General features: G+C 40.0%; 2 protein-coding genes, 1 long non-coding RNA gene and 1 other non-coding gene across 9 annotated transcripts in view; 3 read left to right on the top strand and 1 right to left on the bottom strand.

Moving 5' to 3' along the window:
* The first annotated feature begins 1 nt into the window (after nt 1).
* Nucleotides 2–4051, top strand: CCDC163 (coiled-coil domain containing 163). Of its 5 annotated transcripts, none has more exons than XM_014553969.2 (9): nt 2–139; nt 384–514; nt 599–632; nt 816–1006; nt 1113–1194; nt 1358–1544; nt 1658–1725; nt 2022–2089; nt 3157–3450. In XM_014553969.2, the coding sequence occupies exons 2-9, from the start codon at nt 437–439 to the stop codon at nt 3262–3264; spliced, it is 816 nt and encodes a 271-aa protein (XP_014409455.2). In that variant the 5' UTR covers nt 2–139; nt 384–436; the 3' UTR covers nt 3265–3450. The 5 variants fall into 5 exon arrangements, with proteins under 5 accessions (XP_014409455.2, XP_032350042.1, XP_032350041.1 ...); XM_032494151.1 differs by adding an exon at nt 2862–2917 and having other exon boundaries at nt 35–514; nt 3157–4051; XM_032494150.1 differs by adding an exon at nt 2790–2917 and having other exon boundaries at nt 35–514; nt 3157–4051.
* LOC116667978 lies at nt 1556–6659 on the bottom strand. Its single transcript, XR_004324990.1, has 4 exons — nt 6523–6659; nt 4147–4230; nt 1859–1949; nt 1556–1667 (listed from the first exon to the last, which is right to left on the bottom strand). It is a non-coding gene; the product is annotated as an uncharacterized LOC116667978 (long non-coding RNA).
* The window catches only part of TESK2 (testis associated actin remodelling kinase 2), a 104878-nt gene continuing 91642 nt past the window's right edge, over nt 6137–19372 (top strand). For both annotated transcript variants that reach the window (XM_032494135.1, XM_032494133.1), the window contains exon 1: nt 6137–6491. The gene's annotated coding sequence lies outside the window, so the exon portion shown is untranslated. The remainder of the gene's footprint in view (nt 6492–19372) is intronic.
* LOC116668369 lies at nt 8622–8725 on the top strand. The gene has a single exon (XR_004325539.1). It is a non-coding gene; the product is annotated as a U6 spliceosomal RNA (small nuclear RNA).

Raw genomic sequence — 19372 nt, 5'->3', positions numbered from 1 at the left:
CGGCAGCCTCCATTGCCGGTTGTCTCCACAAGAGGCGAACTCAGTTTCCCAGCTGGCGCGGCGGAGGCCAGTCCGAAGTCAGGCTTTCTCGGCCTGCCGTAAAGTTTGAACCGGGAGGCGGCAGTAGTCGCTGGCACAGGTTCGGTGTGATGCCGCCATTGTCGTGTATCTGGGGAGGCCTTCACCAAGATTCGGCACCTTCAACTCCCACATGATATCTGCATATCAAGATATCTCGTTTTTCCCCCAGTTCCCCAAGAAGGTCGCTCCTCTGACTTAATCACAGAGGCACGTTTTAGTCTGATATTAGCTTTAGTATTGCATTCCCACTCACCTCTTTCGCTCTGACGTGGCTTTTCCTGGGCTGTGCCTCTGGTGTCCAGGTTGGGAAAGAAAGGGCACAAGACGCCGGGGAGCCAGACCCCTGCTGCAGGCTATGAATAGGAGCCGGAGCTGGTCTGAGCAGCTCAACGCGCTTCTCGATGCTACTGACGGAAATGTGGCTAGGATTAAGGTGAGGGGACGCCTGGTTTTGCGGGAGTGTGGATTAAGGGACTCTCAGACAGAACTCATTGGCCTGTGCACTTTTCTTTTGCAGCAGCGTCTATATCCCCTTGGGGTCTCCACCTCAGGTAAGTTATTGTCCCGTTTTCTACCTACCTCCCAGCCTTTTCTCTTTTGAGGATCTGCGTTTTTCCAGTGCCTCTGCCATCCACTGTTACTTCCAAATTCCAACGTTTTCCTTTCCTGAAGAAACTTATGTGTCCCCCGACCCTCTAACAGATTTTGCACTTGTCCCTTACTTACTGCTTCAGCAGGAGATCTGGCTGGGACCTGGATTTCCCCTCGTCACTTTCCTCCCCAGTCAGGAGTCCAAGCTCAACAACCTTGGGTTCTAGAGACTCCCATTGTCCCAGAGAGGCTGAGCTGGGCTGAGGCCCACAGTGCATCTTCTCTCTGGGATGAAGTTACTATACTTCGATCTCAGCTTCAATCTCAGGCTCAGGTGAGGCATGGAATCTTAGGTGTGTTATGTATGGGGTTTGTGTGAGACAAGGATACCAGGGGAAGCCTCTTACACAGTAGCTCATGTGGTTTTTCTGCCTGGTTAGGTGACTGAGGCACTGAGGCAGGCTGTGCAGGGTCTGCTGGAAGAGCGAGAGCAGCAGAAGTACCAGATCTACGCCCTGGAAGGTATCTGGTCAGTTCTTTCCTTCATATACACAGCCTCATATGTGTGCACACATTTTGTTGCACTCCTCTTGTGTGTGTGCTTGTGTCTTAATTTGCAAGTGGAGTCTCAAGGCTCATGTGTGAAGTTCTTAGAGGAGCTGATCCCCAACTTGTCCCACTACAGCATCACTAAGGTTGCTGCAGGGGGGCCCAGAGCAAAGAGCCCTTCTCCTGGAGCAACGCTTGGAGGAGTTGAGAAGGGAACTGCAGGGCCTTCGAAGCCAGGTGCAGGAACATGCCCGAGCCCAAGTACAAACAGGACCAGGAAAGAGCAGTGCTACCAGTGGCCTTCACCATGAGGTGCAGAACGAGTAAGTGATGGGCAAAATCTCACCTTTTTCAGGCCTCTGAATTCTTGGTACTTTGGTAGCCTCCTCTGGGCTCATCAATTGGCTTTAGAATGACATTGCTGTCATTCCTGCAGGCGGCAACTGCTGTGGGAGGAGTCAGAGATTATTCGTGGGGAACTGAAGTTGCTGCGGGACCAGCTGAGTGAGTAAAAGTTTGGGAGTGGGTATGAATTCACCTGTCCCCTTTTCTGGAAACTTTACTTGCTTTCCTAATAAGTGGCCATAGTGCTGACTGCTTGAGCTACTTAGAAATCTGGCCAGGTGTTTTGCCTTACCTCTCATGGTGTGAGTCTAGTCTCCCCAGTCAGCTTGGAAACTTCTCAACAGCTGGACCAGAATGCTTCTGTCCCAGTTTTCAGCACCAGGCTGGGTATGAGGCAGGGAGAGGGAAGGAAAGGAGTTGGAGAACAGCCCTCTTACATTTTCTCTCACCTGCAGGTCAGCACCAGGAGCTGCTGCTGAAACAGATGACTGAGGCGCGGCAAGCTCAGGCCCACAGCTGGAAGGTAGGACCAGGATCGGACCTATCTGTTTATATCTCCTGTTGGAGGCCTCTTCCTTTCTCTGTCTATCCTGTTCTGCAGGCAGACCAGGATACCTTCTCTTACCCCTATCTCTTTCCCTCTTTTCCCTGTGCTGACTTCACCTCCCTCCAAAGCTTTTCTTCCCAAGCCCTCTGCTCCAGGCCATGAGAAACTGTCCTTGCCTCTTCAGGTGTGCTGAAGAGGCTAATTGTGGGGCTGGGGGCTCCACCTGGAAAGGGAGAGGTTTGGTCCTACCTGGGCCCGTGGTCTGGCAGATGTTGGATCAGCTGCAAAGTGGCCAAGAGGGCAAAAATCACACCCTGGTGGCTGTCAGAACAGAGGGCCAGGATGCCCGGCGGGAGCACGACCTCTTCAGGTCAGGGAGTGTGGGTGCTTGTGGCAATGGAAGGGATTTGTTCCACAGAGGCCAAGCCTTGGGGACCAAAGTTCAGCTATCTTAGATTTGACATGGGCTGGTAGGGGTGGTATAAGTATCTGGGTTACAGTCCATGTGGGCAGTACTGGGCATTTTTCACTTGACCCAGAGTGACAGAGTTATCTCTATAAATTTGGAAGATAAAGGGGGAGGAGACTGGCCTCAGGAAAGAGGAAGTTCTGTGCTGGGAGGGCCCCCTTGACACATCATCACCATCTCTACCTCTAATTCTGTTTCCCTTTGCAGGAATTCCATTCATGTCCTCCAATCTAAGCTGCCCGTGGCTGCCACCTTCGCCTTGTCTCTTTCTTCTTCTAGCTCTGAAGCCAGTCTTCCGGACAGTAACAGTAGCTGGGAACTTTTAAGGAAGCTAGGTGGGTGTAAGGCAGGCATCGAGGGAAGCTGAATCTGAATGGTGCCTGAATGCTAGCTGCCTAATTTTTTGACACTAGGTAGAACAGAGTCTCTGTCTCTTCCTTTATGAATCCATCAACCTCTGTTGCTCCTTATCCCAAGTCTGGCCTGTATGTCCCTCCTCATCAGGGCCCAAGGCCAGGTCTGCATGTATCACAGTGCTTGCTGATGGTTTGTTTTCTTTTCCCTTTCTCCTTAGATCTCCAGAAGTGCACCCTTTCTAACCTGGAGCCCAGCAGCTTTCAGCTCCAGGCCCAGAGCCTTGAGCAGGAGGACCTATTCTTTAAGGGCCCCAAGATGCTCCTGAGTGACCTGTAAGGACTCATAAGAGTAGCAGGATGAAGTCTTCTCTGCTCACCTTCCCCTCCAAGGTCCTGTTTCTGGGTCCCCTGCCTTCCCCTTCTTGATCTAGCTTGTATCTGCCCTTCCTTATGAGGCTTGTCACTGCCTGTTCATCCCTACCCACCAACTGCAATAAAATGGCTTAACCCTCCCTGATGTGTTTTCAGTACCCACGTGGGACTCAGCTGTACCTTTTCTTCCTCCTGTTACCCGACTTCTTCCTGCCACTTATGTCTCTGAAATCCAAATTCAATGCCATTTATAGCTGTATCTTCTTAGTGCAAGCCTTGCACTCTGTGGAACTTGGAAGGAGATTGGAGCTCCTATTCTGTTGGGTAGAATGAGATAGGACAATGCTCTGGGGACAGTACTGCTGTGGGGATGCAGAGAAGGGCAAGACATTCTGGTGGGTCCTTGACCTGGGCAATAGAAGCCTTCCTTTCCCTTTTTCCAGCTTCTGCCTCTTGAGGCTCACTTTAGCTCTTCCATAGCTCTTCATCCTCAGCAGCCCAGCCTGCGTTTCTGCAGTAGTCTCCTCCTGGTCTCTCTTCTTTCAGTCTCTCTGCCTCTAATCCAGTGGGTTTCAGGATTTTTAAACTGTGACCTCCAGTAAGAAATACATTTTACATTGTAGCCTAGTAAAAATACGTGTATGTATTTGTTAACTGAAACAAAAGACATTTTATGATTCAATACTGATTCTTACAAGGAGTTATGCACTATTTCCTATCATATTAAATTTTTTAAAAATGTTGTGGCTCTTGGTTCTGATCCTTCCACCACTTGGTTGCTGTCTGGAAAGTGTATCTTCCTAGGTAGACTAAGGGAAGCTTTACTTTTTCCTTACCTGGACTTTGCGTTCTGGACAGTGCAGATCAGGATTTCCCTAGAAGCAGCAGCATCTCACTGAGGCCTCATGAGGTCTCTTCCACTGTTAAATATAGCCCAAAAATAATGCCATTTATCCACCAAGTGGATGTTTATTGAGCATAATACACAGCAGTTCTGGTATGTAATTGTCCTGAGCTAATATGTATTGTGGGCTCCTGTAAAGACCCCACCACTTAGTCTGGCTGGGAAGTGGAGATAGTTACCTGAAATAAAAGCATTAATAAAAGGCTGAGATGAGTAGGGCAAAAACTACTTGCTGTTAGGGGTACATTTAAGGCCCTGGCCTAACTAGCAGACAGGTCATAAAGAGTGTGCCTTTGACATCTGAATGGCTATAAGGCAGTCCTCAGGCGTTCTTTCTTTCCCTCCAGCATTAAGGAGATTGCTGAGAGTGGAATGGAAGAGATCAGATCTGGGTCAAACAGAACCTGTTCGAAAAAACAAAACCAAAAACTTCCCATCAAGGCTCATCTTGCTGAAGCAGGTGAAAGCAACCCTTGTCTTTTACAACTTTCACTGGGTAGGTGATATATCTGGCATAATGACATTATTTAATCTACTTGCTACCAGTAAATTGCTATTTATCAACTACTTTGCATCAGGCTCTGTGGAAGACAGCTTTGCAAGGGTGCCAGGGCTCCAACAAAAGAAACATTAAGTAGCAATGTGGAAAAAAAAAAAGTAATGGGGACAACGGTATTTGAATTGTCACCAGGTGGCAGCACATGATTTGTTGACAGGAGAATGATAAAAGGCTTTGGGCCAAGAGGACTGGGCTATAGTGATCTCTTTTCTCCCTTCAGAGATCCTGTGAACTCCCAATTAATCCTCCTAAAACAGTGTCCTGTTACAGCTATTCTCCTGCTCAAGAACCTCTCTGGTAATTCTCATAGCATAGAAAGAAAGGACAAGTTTAGTCTATAAGCTCAACCCATATTTAACCTGTTTTTTCTCCATTCTTATCTCCGACCACACGTCTTTCTTAAACTTCGTTGTCACCAAGAATGCACACCACCTATACTCCAAATATTCAAATCCCACTCATCTGTCAAGACCCTTCCAACAGGAGGCAAGTCTAAAAATATCAGGAAAGAGGTCTCTATCTCAGGGAGTGCTGGTGCAGGAAGGCCCATATTCCACTGTTTCTTTATCTGCTCTTGCCCTGGAAGCTCTAGTCCTGTTCCAGTCTACTCAGGCATGAGATTATGAGTGCCTGAGGTCCAGGCATAGGGAAAGCATGAGGAAATATGTGCCCGTTGAACAGTTGAATAGAATTCTTATTCCCTACCCTTTTTTCAAGCCAGCTCAAGTGTTACCTCCTCAAAGAAGCCTTTACCAAATCGAATCTCTTAATCTAGATGAATTGCTCCCTCAGCATTTCTGCCTCTTGGTCTTACTATCTCAAGTCGTTAATAATTGTTTAACGTTATCAGTTTCCCCCCTACACTATACTGAGATCCTGTCGGACTCTGAGTTCATACGGCTTTTGCTTACTCGAACTGTCCTTACCCAGCAATATCTTCACCAACCTAAAAGCCGCGCCAGCCGAATCCATTTTCTGTTGGCTTTATCAATTACCAAGCACTTATATGTTTGACATTTTGATTGGTCCATTTTATGTTTACTGTCCCGCCCTCTAAGAGGCTCCTGGACTTGGGTTTCCCCCAGGTGTATTCCCTCCTCCTTGGTTCCGCCCTTGGTTCCGCCTTTCCCACACACTGCCTCATCTGTTTTTATCTCCACTTCCTTCCTATTGGTTCCCTTCATCCTCTAGAGTTGGCGCCTATGGTTGACGATTGGCTTTTCTGAACGCCCATTGTGCCCACCCTCATACCACGTGGTATTCCTACTGCTAATTGGGCAATTCCACTAACTCGTTTTTCAAGGATTGACGATTGATTGGCTGCTCTGAGGGAGGGCTTGAGAAGAGGGGCGTGGCCTGGGAAGCCCCGCCCCGAGCTCCCCTGCCCCGCAGGGCAGGCGTTTCAGTGGCTCGCGGCCGGGGAGCCCAGCGGCGCTTTCAGCTGCCCCGTCTGGCTCGCCCGCCGGATCATCCTCCTTGCCCCGCCAAGCAGGCGGGGGGAGCGGCCCCCACTGCGGGGTCATGGCAATAGCCTCCTCGTTTTCCGCCGCCGCTGGCCCCGCCGAGTCGCCGGCTTCTGTGCGAGGGATCCCCACCGCCTCCTCAGGCTAAGAGCGGCTGCCACCTCCGAGCTGTGAGGGCTACTATGCTCCCTCTTTGCCTCGGTCTCCCCCTCCCGCCCGCGCTGGCACCCCTCTGGCTGCTCAGTCCCGCCTCAGGTAACGCCAAGAGAGCGCGTGGGGCACAAACCTGGGGCGCGCGCCGCTGTTACCCGCCTGGGCTCCGGAGCATTGGCGCTCGGGTCTCTTAGCACCGGCAGGACCCCTTCGTTTCCCGGAGGTCCCCTTCTCAGCAGCTGGGGACACTCCTTGACACTTTCCCCTTCTCTTTTCACTTCCCTCAGAGTCCCGGGACAGCCCCTCCCCTCCTTACCGCGCCTTTCCCCAACCCCGCTCCCTGCACCGCCTCCCCACCACCCCCGCTCCGGGGCCCTGAACCTAGGAGTATTTCCTTCATATGGGGGACCTGGTCCCCGACACTTGAGCACTTTCCCCACTTCAGAGACTCAGGAATCCTTCGTTTCCTTGGAGAACTGTTTCTGAGATCTCCAGCTCCACCCTGAGAGCCTCTCGGCTCGCGCCGAGATCTGGACTCCCTCACTTTCGTCTAACATAACTCTTCTCTCGAAAACAGCCACTTCTACCCTCGACAGATACATGCCTCACCTCAGACACTACTGGCTCCTTCTCTTCTTTCACGTCTCCCCTGTCATCCCTCTTCTCTGCACCCCTCCTTTTCCTTTTACCTCTACCTTTTACCCTTCACTTTGAACACTCTGTACTAAGCCAGTATTCAGATTTGGCTAGAAGTGAAACCCGGGTTTGTCTAATTAAAAACCTTTCAGTTTATCCTTCTGGAAAAAAAACCTTGCTAAATAATTTGGACTTATTCTGTAGGCATAGGGAGCCATTGAAGCTTCTGTAAGCAGGAGTTTGGTATGATTGATTATCTCTGGTGAAAATATGAAGGAAGAATTCAAAGTCAAGGCTGAGGAGGCCGAAAGCCTAGGTAGGCAGGAAAGTAATGTGCTAATCCAGGTCAGAGGGGACGAACTGAAATAATGGTAGGAAAATGAAGAGAATGACATGCAATTCCATTAGGTTTCAGAATGGAGATGAATTAGTAAGAGGTTTCTAACTTGGCTGATGGGGTGGATTGGTAGTGTTAATTGAAGCAATTTTGAGGGACAGTAATGAATTTGGTTTTGGACAAGTTTAGTTTGAGGTTTTTTTCAGATTCCATTGTGGTTAGTTGGAAATTTGGGTCTGAAAATTGGGAGAAAGGTTGGAACTGAAAACATAAATTGGAGGGTCGACAGAGAATACATGGGGAATATTTGAAGCCTTAGTATGGGATGGTAATACTGGAAGAAGAGAAGAAAAGGGCTATGGATCAGAAGGAACATCATTGTTTGAAGGGTAATAGACATTGAGAGAGGTTAAAGGAATGGGACAAGAACTAGAACAGAATGAATGGCAGTATGATAGAAACCAAAGGAAGAAAGGGTTTCAAGAAGGGAAATCATCAGTGTATGATGTGGTATATGACCAGTAGAATGAGAATCAGGAAGAAAACACTGGATTTATTAAATAGGAGATCACTTGTTTTCTTTGAAAGAAAGACACTTTAGGTAGTGTGATGGTGGAGATGGTGGCAGTAGTCAGATTGTGGTGGACTGAGGAGCAAATGTGAGACAGGGTGTAAAATGAAAAATTACTCTTTTCAACAACTGTGGTTGTGAAGGAGAGCTGATAGGAGCGAAACACCTTTGTTGAGATTATACTATATACCAGATACCATAAAGATGCTTTATAGATCACAACAGTCTTGTTTAGGTATCAGTATCCCTCTTTTACAGTTGGGAAGACTGAGGCAAAAATTTGAAAAAAAGTCTAGCTCTGAAAACTGTTCTTTACACTATGGCACATGTGTGTTTTTCTTTTTAGCATACATGAAACAGTTTTGTAGGTTGAGGGGAAATTTTATCTAGGAAATATGTTGGGCATTTCATTGTTTGACACCAAAAGAATAGAAATCCAGATGGATAATGATGTGATAGGAGGGGAAGCAGGTGAGGGAGTTTGAAAGATGGTCTTATTTTCTTGATGTGATCAGTTATATGAGGAGAAGTCAGTTATCTTTGCAGACTGAAGGAACTATGGTGAGTTTCTGGCTTGATTATTATGACTATGGAAATCTTCAATGGAAAATGAAAGCAGAATGGATTAAAGATTAAAGAAAAAAAGATTGCTGAGCACATTTAGGGCCCAGTTAAAGTTAGAAGTACAGTGCTCGCTTCAGCAGCACATATACTAAAATTGGAATGATACGGAGATTAGCATGGCCCCTGTGCAAGGATGACACGCAAATTCATGAAGCATTCCATATTTTTCACACCACTGTAAATCAACTACATTTCAATTAAAAAAAAAAAGTTAGAAGTATGTATTTGTAATGGGGCTGAGGAGCATGGATTTTACACTTTCTCCAGCAGCCTGAGAGCAAAAGGGCAAAAAAGATGATTGGATTGATCCAGAATTGGAATTTACAAGAAGGAAAGATAAAATGGAGAGTAATTTTACACTGCTAGTGATAGCGTGGGAGATAAGATGGACTTTGAGCGTCCAAGCTGGAGTTATAAGAAATAAAACCTTCATTGGGACTGGTGTAGTTGGAGAATAAGGAGACAATCAGAAATGTGGTTGAACCAGGCTTTGTGAGAATTACAGAATGGGAAAGCTGAGAGTTCAATATTTCAAAGTAAAAACAAAGAACAGAGTATAACTGTCTCAGTGTCATTGAAAAAGAATAGAGGTATGGATTATTGAAGTAAGAGGTTGGGGGCTATGAAGGATATTGAATACATCATCAATATGGGTGTCATAGTTGCCCACTATGAGGCAGGAAATGGAACAGAGGAGATATTGGATCCTATAGTTAGGGCTGCTCAGAACTGAGGGACCCAGAATTGAGTTGGATGTTCCTTGGCATTTCCAGGTGGTACAGATGTTTGTATGTGAATTAATGTCTAAATCCTCAGATGCTTGATGCCCTGGATGTATGATGTATTATTCTCTCATACAGATATATATTTGGGATGGTCTCAAACACAAATCCTTTATGATTTGGAATATGATAGCCTCTTTAATTATGTTTAAAAGTGTATGTATTGAGAAGCTAGGATAGGGACTCTCCAACTGAGTGTCCCCAATGACATTTTGTATTTATGTTATTTGTCAAAAGAAAAATTACGTATTTACATGATTCATTCCTTGGTTTATTTAGAGTAGAAAACTGACTTGCTATAATGCTTTTTTTCTCTATGTGAAAATGTTTATAAATATAATCTTAGTGTCATACAGTTCATTTTCTGCAAAATGAATGTTATGTTGGAACTTGAAACGTATGATAAGGGCTTTTATGAGAATTTAGTCTCCTTCCAGTAAATGAAGCCCAATTATTACATTGTATAGTGTGGGTGTTGGTGAATGTTTTGGACCAACAATGAGTATTATACTATTTTCCAAGTCATCATATGGAGATGACTTCAGTGTGGTCTCACTGGCATTATTTTTGCTGAGCACTCAGAGTGAGTGGTTGTTTCAGAGAAAAGCCTATTTGTGATAATTTTTATATCTTACATTCTTGAAAATTTCAGAAAGGCAGTGTGATATAAGAAAAAAAAAAGGAAGTCCTAACCAATCAACCCTGTTATGATTAGCTATATGATTGTAGGCAGATTTTTTTATCCTCTGAGCTTTAGTGTTTTTTTAAAATTTTTGAATAGGTAATACAGCCAAACAGCTAAATAAATAGTTGCATATTTATATATTTTATATAAACAATGAAAGTCTCACTCTTATGCCTGTTCCCCAAGCACCCAGTTCCATGCCCTTTCCCAATCACTTTTACTAGTTTCTTTACATTTTTAGACTTTCTTTAGGAAAATGTTTACAAATATGACTATATCATCTTATTATTCCTACTTTTCATGCAAAAGTTAGTGCATGGTCCCCACTGTTCTGCACCTTCTACCATCTACCCCCAAATTGCTTTTTCATTTAATATATCTTAGAGACCTTTCCAGATTAATACATAGAGAGGTCTACGTTTTTTACTAATACCTGCATAGTATTTCACTGAATGAATGCTTCATAATTTATTTAATTGATTCCTTATTGTTGGACATTTGTGTTGCTTCTAGTTTTTTGATAATATAAGCAATTCTGTAATGGAGACCCTTGAACATATGTCATTTTACATGTGTGCGAGAATATTTGCAGAAAGTGGATTTCTAAGCTAAAGGATATATGCATTCATAATTATGAAATATATTGCCAAACTGCTTTCCTTTGAGGTTGTTCCAATATACATTGCCTGTTCCCTCACCACATTAGCTGTATTATAGCTAATACTTAAGCGGTGCTTACTATGTACCAGATACCATTCTAAGTACTTTATATACATTACTTCATTTAATGTTAATAACATCCCTTTGAGGTACTATTATTATCTCCATTTTTTAGATGAATAAATTGAGGAATAGAGAATTTAAGTGACTTACCCAAATCACACAGCTACTGTGGCAGAAATTCAAACTAAGTACTCTGGCTCCAGGATCAGTGTTGTTAATATTATGCTTTGCTGTTTTTAAACTTGAATTTTTGCCAATCTCATAGGGAAAAATGATACCTCACAGTAGTTTAGAGTTTTAAAATATATTATTAAGAATCTTTTTATATTGTTTGATCACTCATATTTTCTCCTGTAAACTATGTGTTTAAATTCTTTACCTGTTTTTCTTAGGTCTCTTTCCTATTGATTTCTAAATCTCTCTCTCTTTATATGAGACACACACACACATATATATATATATATACATATGGTATATCATCTATGTAAGATAAATTTTTTGTCTGGAGTATGTATTGCAAATATTTTCCCATTTTGACATTTGTCTTCTGACTTCTTTTATTCCCATGCAGAACATTTAGATTTTTATATAGACAGACTTATCAATCTTTTCTTTTATGGCGTTTGGATTTTGAGTCATAGTTAGAAAGACCTTCTTCACTTCATACCTTAGTTTTTAAATCTACCCAATGGGAATAAGAAAACAGAAATATTGTGAAGGTCAAAGTGCTTTGTGAACTGTAAACTGTAAATCATTATACAGATGAAATATAGTGTTATTTATTAATTTGTCTTCTGCGCAAGTTGTATAGAGGGTATCATCTTCTTCTACATTAAATGGAATAAGATGATAATTTTTTTTTTTTTACAGTGTGAGAAACTAGGGTGGTATTGATCTTGTGGTCAGTGTTTTTCTTGGACAATTTGCATGGGATCTTTTTCAAAAGTAGGTACTGCGGAAATCCTGAAATATTTTTGCATAATTGAGTCTTGTTATTTGTATTAGGTATAATTACAGTCTGACTAAAAGTTCTCAAAAATTGTTCTGCTTTCACATTAGCTATGTTTCACAGATTTGCACATTATTTACTTTGGGTATTGTATTCCTACCAATTGGTAGGAATTTGTGATTTGGGAGGACTCCTCACTTCTGGGTGTATGTGTGTGATTATAAAATTAATGCATATACATTGAGGAAGAATTGGGAAATAGAGATCATTTAAAATTATTCAGATCTTCCCAAGATTCAGAGTTAATAGCCAATGTTAACATTTTGGACTATAGCCTCTCAGGATTCTTTTTGCGTATGTGTCTCTATTGTCACATAGGGCTTGGCATAGTGCCTGGACCTTAGCAGGTGCTAAATAAATATTCATTGACTGAGTGAATGAAAGAATGAATGTGCTTTTACACAGAAAGTATGGAATGGAATCTCAGTGTCCTATTTATTTTCATTTTTTCTCCACTGTAACTTTAAATCATATAAGTAGTATTAAAATTTGTATCCCATAATTCATTTGGAGGTGAGTAAGTTCGAGTCTAATTCCTCACAGAGCTCATAGTCCAGTGAAAGAGACAGATAAGTAACAATTAAAATACTGTATGATGACTGTAATGACAGAGCTTTGTGCAAGGCATTATCAAAGAACAGAAAAAGGAGATCAAGGGGTCAGAGAACACTTCCCACATGAGATGATCACTGAGCGAGCCGTGTAGAAGAGGTCAAGAAGAACATACCAGGAAGAAGCAGGGCTCTACAAGTGGTTCTCTATGTTTGGAGCAGATTGTGTCTGTGGGTAGAGGAATAGAGATAGATGAGGCTGGAGATGTGGGTCGGGGCCAAATAAGACAGAGCCTTTGGTGGGGAGGGTATAGCTCAGTGGTAGAGTGCATGCTTAGCATGCACAAGGTCCTGAGTCGGAGCCCCAGTACCTTCATTAAAAAAAAAAAAATGAATAAATAAACCAATTACTCCCCCCCAAAGCAACACACTCCCAAAAAAGATCCCAAACAAAAAAGAAAGTGCCTTTGTATCACACATGAAAGGTTCTCAAACATTTACTCATCTTGGAGAATAGATTTGGAGAGGTCTGAGAGTGAAGATAGGAAGACCAAGAAGATACTGAGTTCCACAGCTGGAATGAGGTAGGTGCACATCACTTAAGCCAAAATAGGAAGGGAAAGCTATACTTGAAAGGTAGGTTAAGTCTGGAGAATAATAATTAGATAAATTTTAGTAGAGCAAAATGTTTGAATGCCAGACTAAGGAATTTTATGTGCAACAAGCGTCACTGAATTTTTTTGACTGTCATGTGTGTTATGTGAACTGTTCCAGGTTGCAGTTTGCTTCCTTCCGGCTGGGCTGAAATGATGAAATGAAATGATGTTGAAATCTTTAATGCCTATGAAATAGTAGAAATATTATCAAGGACAACTATATTTAAATAGAAGTGATATTTCAGACTGGAAAATGACCGTTTATTTGAAAACTGTGTTTATATATATGTATACACTATAGTAAAGACCCATGAAAATAGACATTGTGTGAAAATACCTTTTAAAATAGTTATGTGCATTCTCCTTTGGATTCTTAAGACTAACTCTCTGGCATGGTAAAGCTCTGGTCTTGTTGACACTTCACAACAAGTTTATGGAAATCACATTAAAACTCCTCTTAAAGCTCCGTAATTACATTAGAAAATACATTTTTAACTGGAATTGGAATTTTTTTCCTGAATTTAAATCAGAAAGAAAATATTTTAAGGAAGCAAACTCCTATCAGAAAGTTAAAGAAATGCCGGGTAATATGCTATAGTTCATATGAATTCAGGTGAATTACTACATCTTTTATATCTATATTTCAGACATTCATAAATGAATGTTTTAAGAGACTCAGGTTCTTTGTGCTTTGATTGTGAAATCATGTACACTTTGCTATATTTATTGTCAATATAACATTACATAAAGTTTAGAATAAGAATTAAGAATAAGTCATAATATTTCCACCTCAGGAAACATTATCACTTTGGTATTATTCCTTTATTTCTTTCCAGTGCATAACTTTATGTAATTATAATCACTGATTATTTAATTTTTGTATTTTTGCCCCTGCCTCTTCCCATTGAACCTATATCATAAATTTCATCTCAAGTAGTCTAAGCTACTGTAGTAGGTAGGATGAATGGTGGTTTTCAGTTGTTCTAATCTTTTTATCTTCATTTTTTAAGCAACAGTAATGCACAGTCATTCTAAAAAAAACAACTGTATAGAAAAGTATTTCCATTAAAAAAAGAATGTCTCTTATAATCACTTCCTTCACCAAGATGACAGTTTAGTATATATATTCCTCTAAATTGTTTTTTTAGGTATAATGTTTACTATTATATTAAATAAAAATAAAGTCACACTATATATTGTATTTTGCAACTGCTATGGTCACATAACAGTGAAACTGGATATATTTCCATGTTAGTATATATAGAATTTACCTCATTCTTTTAATAACTATAGAATACATACATTATTTTAACCTATCCCTATTGATGGACATTTGGATTGTCTCCAGTTTTTTCTGCTACTGACAACATGTTAAGTTATTATTCTTGTACATATATTTTCTGCATGCTTATAGTAACTGACACTTTTTAATGGCTAAAAAGTACTCCCTTTAGTGGAAATAATACATTTGAGAAAGAAATAAGGTTGTATATAGAGTATATTCTGATGAAATTTTTGGATAATACTTCATGTTATTAGTTTTGTTTCCCTTTTATCAGATTTCTCCTTTGACCTTTATAATGTAAACTATAGGACAGACTGCTCTAACCCCAGGAATCTAACTTCCTGTTTTCTCTTGACTACTTTCTTTCCCACAGTCTCTGAAATAGTCTTCTAACTCACTTTATCAGAGGAAGAGGTACGTTGACCTATCTGACCTAAGTGATCATGTTCAGGTCTTCTTAGTCTTAAAGTCAAATAGGAAAATTTATCAAAATAGAGATTATCCTGGAAATTCATATACATCCTCTTAGTACTTTAGCATCTCTGCTTACTTGAATGGGATCCAATACAAGTCTATCTTGTGTCAAGTTTCATGTTCCAGCATACAAAGTTTTAGATACATTTAGTGTACTCAGAAGATCAGAAACTGTTTTTTATGGCCAGATTATGAGACATAATAGCCCTACTCAATTCTGCCTGAGTTAGATCATATATGTAATATTGTGTACATTTTTTGCTATTGTGTTTTAGAGGGGCTTTGACAGTTTGGAGGGCAATTAAGGCTAAATTTTAAAGAAGGTAACCAGGGAGCTCTTAATGCCATGTTCCATGGGAAACTTGAAAGAATTTTATATATTTGCCCTGGGGAAGACTTGGTAACTGAAAAGCTATGATAAAGAAGAAAAAAACCAGACTTAATTTGTTGTATACTTGAAGCATCCAGAACTAGGATTAAGATTGGGGTGAGGAAATCAGAGGAAAGGGAACTCATTTTTATTGGATGCTTGCTGTGTGTCAGTGCTTCCTTAGTATGTTCTCATTTAATTCTCATAATAACTCAGTGAGATATAGTTAATATTTATCTCCATTTTATAAATAAGAGGAAAAGTTAACATGCCTAAGATCATCAACTACTAAGTTGGAATCAGAATTTTTCAAACTTGTCTTGTTTAATTTATTTTTGTTACATACATTTTTTTTTAAGTTTCAAAAAAATTTTATTTTTAGTTTTTTTTTTTTAGTTTTTTTTTTTTTGGAAAGGAGAAGTAATTAGGTCTATTTATTTATTTATTTATAATGAAGGTACTGGGGATTGAACCCAGGACCTTGTTCATGCTAAGCATGTGCTCTACCACTGAGCTTTACCCTCCCCCAAATATATGTTTTAAATAATCTATAACAATATGTTATTTTGTAAAAATTGCTTTTTTCTGCCCTTGTTTCATGAAATTTTATCTACCTTTACATGCTTTTTTAATCTCAGTATTTTTGCCATCACTAGGTCTTTTTTGAATTATCTAGCACAGTTTGCCATGGTATAGATCTAAGCTGTTTTAGAAAGAACACTTTCTGGATATGTATATGCTACTTTATTAGAAATTTTACTCCAAAAAATAAAGAAAAAATTAAAAAAAATAAATTTTATTCCAAGCAACAAGTACTCATTCACACAATATAAGATCATTTGGTTTTTCGATTTCTTTTGTTGGTGTTTGTGAATTCTATGCTATATTTATTTGGTGGATTTTCTGTTTTTTTGACAAAAAGTTTATCATCTTTTGTTTCTGAAGCCTTTTTTGTTTTTGTTATTATAATGAGAAAAATGTAACAAATACCCATTTACCCATCACCTGTATATAACAATTATTAACATTTTGTAAAATTTGCTACATCTGTTTTTCTAGTATATTTATATGCAAATGCAGATATGATATTTCACTTCTATTTCTGTATGCATCTCCAAAAATAAGTCTTCTACAATCCTAATATCAGTTATCACACAATAAAATTAATAATAGCTTTCTGCTATCAGCTAATAGTAGTCCTTATTAAAATTTCCCCAGTTGTCTTTTATAACTAGTTTTTTCAAGTATCATTATTGTATTTAGTTGTTATTAATTCTCTTTCAGAATCAGAATTTGAATATAGTACTGTGTTTTTTCTACACTTTTCTTTCCTTGGGGAAAAAAAAAAGCTTTGTAACAATTAGAACTTTCCAATAATAGAACAGGCTGATGGAGGAATTAGTGAGCTCTTTGTTGGTGATGTTGTTTCAGTAGGCTGCGCTAACTCTGGCTTTTGTAACGTCCAATCCAGTGGATACTTTTCTTCAAATTATTTGACTGGTATGTGACATTTGATATGTTTATTGTTTCTGCCTTTGGCTTGTGTGCCATACTTTCCTTTGGTTTTATTCTTACCTCTGTTGTTTTTTGTTCTGTGTATGTTGATGTTCCCTTGGCCTCTTATCGGATCTTACCTAAGAAGGAGACTGGGCTTTGGCACATAATAGCAACAGTAAATATTAATTTTGACTCATATTCTCTACTTTGGGAAACTCTTTAGAATATATGTAAGTACTGATGACTTTCAAGTATGCATCTCCTGTCTACTTTTCTCTCCTGAGCTCCAGTGTGGTGTCTCCAGCTGTTTCCTAGACATTGTTGCTTAGTACTCCTTCAGGCATCTCCAACTCAGTAAGATCAGAAATGAATTTGAATCTTCACCAGTCTTTTCCTTTTGGTGAGTGCCTGGTCATCCCCCCAGTCAGCCAAACCAGAAACATGAGAAGGAGTTTAGTTAAACTTGGGGTCATCCTAGGTACCTCCTGTATCCTCTATGTCCATTTGTTCACTTTTTTTTTTTTTAACTGAGGTATAGTTGATTGCCAATATTGTATAAGTTTCAGGTGTACGACATAGTGATTCACAATTTTTAAAGATTATACTCGTATTTATTGTGACATATTGGCTATATTCCCTGTGCTGTACAATATATCCTGGTAGCTTAGTTGGTACCTTTTAATCTGCTACCTCTATGTTGCCCTCCCCTCTTCCCTATCCTCACTGGTAACCACTAGTTGGTTCTCTATATCTGTGAATCTGTTTCTTTTTTTTTATATCCACTAGTCTGTTCTATTTTTTAGATTCCATATGTAAGTGGTGTCATACAGTATTTGTATTTCTTGTTCACCTTTTTAAAGTCACTTATCTCCTTTCCTACTTCTCTGTCCTCAAGTAAAGGCAGTAAGAAGTAAGCCCTCCTTACTTCTAATCTGTCATTAGCAATTATCACACTATATTGTTCTTACTGATTTATTTGTGTCTTTCATGGGAGACTAAGCTCCTGGTTCCTGGAGGGGTGGAGTCATGTTTTATTCAGTTTTCTTTGTCCTCCCAGAGAGGCAGTAGCATAGTGATTAAGAGTACAGGTTCTGGATTTGAATTTCTGGCTTTACCACTTCTTGGCTATGAGAGCTTGGGCAAGTTAACTTTCATGTCTTTGTTTCCATATTTGTAAAACAGGGATAATAATACAGATGACCCTTGAACAATATGGGTTTGAACTGTGTGGGTCCACTTACATGTAGATTTTTTTCAGTAGTAATTACTACAGTACTATATGATCTGAGGTTGGTTGGGTATGAAGGAACTGGGGAACCACACATATAGGAATGGCTGACTATAAGTTACACATTCGACTGCATTGAGAGTCAGAGCCCTAACTCCCACCTAACCCCCACCATACAGTTGACAAGAGTCAACTGTAATATTTATTTTATAGGACTGATATGAATATTAAATTTAAAGTTCTGGAAAGAATATCTGGATTATAGTAAATGCCTAGTAAATATTATAGCATCTATTATAATGTCCTGTACCTAGTAGGAACCCAATTTTAACATTTGATTTTTTTTAATAGAGGAGAGTTGAATTGGCCACAAGATTGGACTAATTAACCTCTAAATGCCTCTATAACTTGCAGCCTAAATTTCTGTTTCATTTTATGACTTGATAGATTGTAGTTACAACAGCAAATAAGATGCTTGTCCAAAAGAGATAATACAGTTGTAAGAACTGGCTTTAATCTGTCTGGCACTAATATATGCCATTGTGTATATTCATGGCTAATTAAATACGGGATGCCAGTTTTTATGTTAGATTGCTTTTGCTTTGAATGGAAACTGCAACTCATTTTACAGCAGGATAGCAGTTTCAGCAGTATTGCTTTTATTTTTAATTAGTCAGTCATCCTGAAATGTGTCTGTATTTGCTATGTTGGTCCATAGAAAGGATAGCAGCTGAGCAGATCTCTCATATAGATTTGCCATGTGGTTGGTCTTGATACACAGCTAATGTACTTATCAGTATTCCTATTCTGGAAAATGGCCAGTTTTCTGGGCTACATCTTACCCATAGTGAATCCTTGTTTTATTTTGAATTAGGGAGTTTTTATGATTCTAGAAGGAAAACAAAGTATGATTAGGATATTAGGATGTTATGTTTGCATTCTTTTTCTACCCTTTACACTCGGGGTATAAAAGTCCACTGAATTCTCAGAAATTCTTTATACTAACTTTGTGGAACTTCCTTACCAACTCTGTGCACACATGATTCTGTGTTTGGATGGATGTAGAAGATTTTTGGTTGTTGGCTGACACTGCCGTATCCTGCTACCTGTTAGCTGATAGCTATTCAGTGAGTTACAGGATTTTATTTGCATCTCCACTGTTGTGAAGTTTCACCTACTTTGTTCCAGTGAAATGAAAGAGTAAGAAACAACAAATATACATTAGAATGGAAAAGAAGGACTGATTGGGAGTTGGTGTATCTTCTCTGTTAGGTTGGCATCCATTCTTTAAATAGTCTGTTTAAACCAATGCTAATTTTTTTTTAATGTCTGTGGAATGTGATTAATGACTGAAGGTTTTTGCTTCAGAGGCTGGTGGAGCTATCATCTGTATATTCTTTAATCTCTGTTGTTAAATTAGGGTGGTGAATTGTAGTAGCTTTGTACCTAGCTAATAAGCACTCATTTTTCACAGAAACTTAGCTGTTTTCCTGGAGAAGACATGTTATAGTGGGAAGTATTTAGATTTGGAACTACTGGATTTGAATCCTGTTTG

The sequence above is a fragment of the Camelus ferus genome, chromosome 13, assembly GCF_009834535.1.
Source record: "Camelus ferus isolate YT-003-E chromosome 13, BCGSAC_Cfer_1.0, whole genome shotgun sequence".
Classification (NCBI taxonomy): domain Eukaryota; kingdom Metazoa; phylum Chordata; class Mammalia; order Artiodactyla; family Camelidae; genus Camelus; species Camelus ferus.
The sequence above is the reverse complement of the archived record's forward strand: the minus strand, read 5'-3'. Positions and strand labels throughout refer to the sequence as shown.

What these genes read in the sequence shown, in the direction of transcription:
- CCDC163 (XM_014553969.2), top strand. Translation starts at nt 437, where the DNA reads ATGAATAGGAGCCGGAGCTGGTCTGAGCAGCTCAACGCGCTTCTCGAT. An exon ending in CCTTGGGGTCTCCACCTCAG is followed by an intron (nt 633 to 815) that starts GTAAGTTATTGT and finishes TTACTGCTTCAG; the next exon opens with CAGGAGATCTGGCTGGGACC. An exon ending in AGCTTCAATCTCAGGCTCAG is followed by an intron (nt 1,007 to 1,112) that starts GTGAGGCATGGA and finishes CTGCCTGGTTAG; the next exon opens with GTGACTGAGGCACTGAGGCA.